At 57.4% G+C, this 5,102-nt stretch overlaps 1 protein-coding gene across 1 annotated transcript in view; it reads right to left on the bottom strand.

Annotated features, from left to right (window-relative positions):
• Nucleotides 1-272: 272 nt before the first annotated feature.
• LOC122560413 (rho-related GTP-binding protein RhoF-like) overlaps nucleotides 273-5,102 on the bottom strand; it is a 6,775-nt gene continuing 1,945 nt past the window's right edge. The window contains exons 2-5 of the mRNA XM_087981676.1: nucleotides 4,281-4,368; nucleotides 2,440-2,549; nucleotides 1,817-1,951; nucleotides 273-1,045 (exon numbers count right to left, since the gene is read on the bottom strand). Coding sequence (XP_087837802.1) covers nucleotides 887-1,045; nucleotides 1,817-1,951; nucleotides 2,440-2,549; nucleotides 4,281-4,368 — 492 coding nt within the window. The 3' untranslated portion in view covers nucleotides 273-886. The remainder of the gene's footprint in view (nucleotides 1,046-1,816; nucleotides 1,952-2,439; nucleotides 2,550-4,280; nucleotides 4,369-5,102) is intronic.

Genomic DNA, 5,102 nt, shown 5'->3' with positions numbered 1-5,102 from the left:
GAGGCAGGAATTGAACCCAGGTCTCAGGATGTTAGGTGAAGTTTTACCTGATCGACTTTGCCAAAAAGAATAAACGCAGAGTTGGATGCTGGAAGACTGGGTGATGTGTACATTCAGGATTCAGGGGTATGAGGCAAGATTCTGGATTCTATATCTTGTGTTCTTACAATTGGATCAGGTCCGATTGGTCAGAGCTGGATATTATGGGGGAGGTTTATATACACACCTTGCCACACAACCCACATGAATGGACGAGAAAAGCTGTGAAACGTCTGGATAATCGTCTTTATTAGATCCAGTCAGTGACCGAATGGATTACAAAACCTTACATCGAACTCACTGCATTACAACTCAATACATTCTTATCGGTTCAATGGATCAGCTCAAGTTCAGACTGACTTTAGTCTTTCCCAGAGAAACGAGGTGCGTCACTCAAAGTTATGAATACAGAAAGGAAGGTTCACGAAGGATCGCATCGTCCTCGGCTTTCAGAATGACTCCCATTTCTTCACAGGCCTCTAGATTTCCCGCTCTTGGCCGGGGGGGAGGTCACGGCGAGGAATCAGGCAAATCCAGCACTAGGCCAAGAATGGAGCCTGGGCCTTTCCTGCTCTGAGTGCCCGTGCAGCAGCTCCACGTGTTTCAGGCTGAGTCAGCCGTCGGCCAAATTGGAGCCTGAGATTTTTGTGTGATCCGTCCACGCTGACAGGAGGGTGGGATGGGAATCCAGTCAGGTCCCCACGGTCTCGCTCTGGCCTAGCGGTTACACAGGGCCTCGCTGCTGAAGGGTGAGCCCCATCAATCCAGGTCCCTCTCAGTGTAGGTTCCAATGGAGGAGGAAGGTGGTTTCTCAGTGAGTCTAACCAGGACCCAGCTGCTCTCCTCACTAGGACACCAGGCAGCCCATGGTAGTCTTCCTTGTCTTCCTACATCCTCCTAGAGCAGCCAGAGTGGCCTCATGGAACGTCTCCAACACCTTCTCCTCCAGCTTCGCGGAACATTCTAGAAAGCCGGACGCCCGTATCCGATGAGCCATAGTCTGTCCCTGTAAAGCAGTCAGATGGACATTGGTTATCTCACAATCCAGTACACACCTCAATCCAACCGTCCTCCCCACCCCCAGGAGCAGGAACCCTGGCTCTGATTTCCCCCCCCCCTCTCTCTCTCTCTCTCTAACCCAGGGATCACTGGGCAGTGATCAGGAGCAGGAACCCTGGCTGATTTCCCCTCTCTCTCCCCTCTCTCTCTCTAACCCAGGGATCATTGGGCAGTGATCAGGAGCAGGAACCCTGGCTGATTTCCCCTCTCTCTCCCCCTCTCTCTCTAACCCAGGGATCACTGGGCAGTGATCAGGAGCAGGATCCCTGGCTGATTTCCCCTCTCTCTCTCTCTCTCTCTAACCCAGGGATCACTGGACAGTGATCAGGAGCAGGAACCCTGGCTGATTTCCCCTCTCTCTCCCCCTCTCTCTCTAACCCAGGGATCACTGGGCAGTGATCAGGAGCAGGATCCCTGGCTGATTTCCCCCCTCTCTCGCTAACCCAGGGATCACTGGGCAGTGATCAGGAGCAGGATCCCTGGCTGATTTCCCCCCTCTCTCTCTCTCTCTCTCGCTAACCCAGTGATCACTGGGCAGTGATCAGGAGCAGGAACCCTGGCTGATTTCCCCCCTCTCTCTCTCTAAGCCAGTGTCCTGTCCAAAGGCAGGGACAGGAAGTTGCCTCAGCCTGAGGGGTATCTTGGTGGGGACAGTGGGCTGTGTGTGGGGGAGCAGGGTAGTGTATGAGCTGGGTGTCCTCTCCATAGTAGCGTTTACCTGGGTGAAAGTGATGGCCTCTTCTCCACTTCTTGCCAGGTTGCGTTGACAGACCTTGTTCATCCTCAGGTCAGTCTTACAGGCCACAAGGATCACCGGGGTCTGGGGACACATGTGACTGACCTCAGGCAGCCACTGTATTACACAGAGACACAACTCAGGTTAGTAACATGGGTCTGCACAAGGCCATTCAGCCCCTTCCCCCAGCCTGTCACACAGGGGGAACAGCAGGAGGCCATTCAGCCCCTTCCCCAGCCTGTTACACAGGGGGAACAGCAGGAGGCCATTCAGCCCCTTCCCTAGCCTGTCCCACAGGGGGGAACAGCAGGAGGCCATTCAGCCCCCTTCCCCAGCCTGGCCCACAGGGGGAACAGCAGGAGGCCATTCAGCCCCTTCCCCAGCCTGTCCCACAGGGGGAACAGCAGGAGGCCATTCAGCCCCTTCCCCCAGCCTGTCACACAGGGGGGAACAGCAGGAGGCCATTCAGCCCCTTCCCCAGCCTGTCACACAGGGGGAACAGCAGGAGGCCATTCAGCCCCTTCTCCAGCCTGTCGCACAGGGGGAACAGCAGGAGGCCATTCAGCCCCTCAGTTCCATTATTTGAAAGATAAAGTTTGACTTACCCGTCTCATCACATTCTGAAAGCTGATTGGATTGCTGACATCATAACAAATCAGCACCACATTGGCTCCTTTGTAGCAGAGGGGGCGGAGTGCATCATAATCTTGTTGTCCTGTTGGAGAAAGAGGACGTTGTGTAAAAACCGCTGATTTCCCTCCAACTCGATTTTGATTTAGTCCCTACCCTCCCCCTCACTGTTTTGATCACACAGCACTGCCCCTCTGATGTGAAGGGCAGTGTTTGTCACTGGCCACCCGGGGGTTTTCCTATCTTCCTGGTGGTGGGAATTGAATAAAGATTGGTGCACTTTGTGTCTTTCACTGTGTCTCACACCTGCACACACACACCATGGGTGCTGGGGATAGAATAAGCACTACCGCGGTTAGGGGTAGTGTGGGGGTTAAAATAAAGGGAAAAAAAAAGAAAAGAAAAAAAAATAAACAGAAAAAAAAAGAAAAAAAACCAAAAAAACCCCACTGATTTAATCTGTCACCTTTCCCCATTCCCTTCCTCATCGGGACCTGGATAGATCACTCCACAAGGACGTTACATCAGGGAGTGGCTCTTCAATCCAGCAGGAGGCCATTCGGCCCCTTCCCCAGCCTGTCACACAGGGGGAACAGCAGGAGGCCATTCAGCCCCTTCCCCAGCCTGTCCCACACAGGGGAACAGCAGGAGACCATTCAGCCCCTTCTCCAGCCTGTTACACAGGGGGAACAGCAGGAGGCCACTCAGCCCCTTCCCCAGCCAGTCCCACACAGGGGGAACAGCAGGAGGCCATTCAGCCCCTTCCCCAGCCTGTCACACAGGGGGAACAGCAAGAGGCCATTCAGCCCCTTCCCCAGCCTGTCACACAGCGGGAACAGCAGGAGGCCATTCAGCCCCTTCCCCCAGCCTGTCACACAGGGGGAACAGCAGGAGGCCACTCAGCCCCTTCTCCAGCCTGTCACACAGGGGGAACAGCAGGAGGCCACTCAGCCCCTTCCCCAGCCTGTCACACAGGGGGAACAGCAGGAGGCCATTCAGCCCCTTCCCCAGCCTGTTACACAGGGGGAACAGCAGGAGGCCACTCAGCCCCTTCCCCCAGCCTGTCACACAGGGGGAACAGCAGGAGGCCATTCAGCCCCTTCCCCAGCCTGTCACACAGGGGGAACAGCAAGAGGCCATTCAGCCCCTTCCCCAGCCTGTCACACAGCGGGAACAGCAGGAGGCCATTCAGCCCCTTCCCCCAGCCTGTCACACAGGGGGAACAGCAGGAGGCCATTCAGCCCCCTTCCCCAGACTGTTACACAGGGGGGACAGCAGGAGGCCACTCAGCCCCTTCTCCAGCCTGTCACACAGGGGGAACAGCAGGAGGCCACTCAGCCCCTTCTCCAGCCTGTCACACAGGGGGAACAGCAGGAGGCCATTCAGCCCCTTCCCCAGCCTGTTACACAGGGGGAACAGCAGGAGGCCATTCAGCCCCCTTCCCCAGACTGTTACACAGGGGGGACAGCAGGAGGCCATTCAGCCCCCTTCCCCAGCCTGTTACACAGGGGGAACAGCAGGAGGCCATTCAGCCCCTTCTCCAGCCTGTCACACAGGGGGAACAGCAGGAGGCCATTCAGCCCCTTCCCCAGCCTGTTACACAGGGGGAACAGCAGGAGGCCATTCAGCCCCCTTCCCCAGCCTGTTACACAGGGGGACAGCAGGAGGCCATTCAGCCCCTTCCCCAGCCTGTCACACAGGGGGAACAGCAAGAGGCCATTCAGCCCCTTCCCCAGCCTGTCGCACAGGGGGAACAGCAGGAGGCCATTGAGCCCATGATTCCGTCAGGATATCTGACTGCAGTCTGTACACTGACCTGCTGTGTCCCACAGACTGATGTCCAACAGGTACCTCCCACAGTTGAAGTGTGCTGAGAATATATCGGAGACCGTGGGTAAGTAGGTCTGGAAAACACAAGGTCGAGCTCAGTGAGTAACCCTTCCCGCAGAGCGGACAGGATCGGGACTGTCTGTAACTCCTTCCCTCTCCCTCTCCCTCTCTCTCCGTCACTCACACACTCTTACTCTCACTCCCTCTCCGTCTGCCTCACTCTCTCACTATCTCTCTGTCCTTCTCCCCCCCCTCAGTCACTCTGTCACTTTCTCCCTCTCCCTCTCCGTCTGCCTCACTCTCTCTCTCTCCTTCTCCCCTCTCTCAGCCACACTCTCTTACTCACTTGTTCTCCTCCCACTCTCACTCACACACTCTCTCTGTCTCTCTCCCCTTCCCTCTCCCTTAACCTCTCTGTAACTCTTGTTCTCTCTGTCACTCACTCTCCCTCCCCCGTCTCTCCCCCCCGTCTCTCCCCCCCACCGTCTCTCCCCCCGCCGTCTCTCCCTCCCCCGTCTCTCCCCCCCCGTCTCTCCCTCCCCGTCTCTCCCTCCCCGTCTCTCCCTCCCCCCCGTCTCTCCCCCCCGTCTCTCCCTCCCCCGTCTCTCACTCCACGTCTCTCCCTCCCCCGTCTCTCCCCCCCGTCTCTGCCCCCCCGTCTCTCCCTCCCCGTCTCTCCCTCCCCCCGTCTCTCCCTCCCCCGTCTCTCCCTCCCCCCGTCTCTCCCTCCCCGTCTCTCCCCCCCCGTCTCTCCCTCCCCCGTCTCTCACTCCACGTCTCTCCCTCCCCGTCTCTCCCTCCCCGTCTC

This window comes from Chiloscyllium plagiosum, unplaced genomic scaffold (genome assembly GCF_037043375.1).
Source record: "Chiloscyllium plagiosum isolate Xiang-an unplaced genomic scaffold, Cpla_swu_hap1 HiC_scaffold_40, whole genome shotgun sequence".
Classification (NCBI taxonomy): Eukaryota; Metazoa; Chordata; class Chondrichthyes; order Orectolobiformes; family Hemiscylliidae; genus Chiloscyllium; species Chiloscyllium plagiosum.
This window is presented reverse-complemented; position numbering and strand designations above follow the sequence as displayed.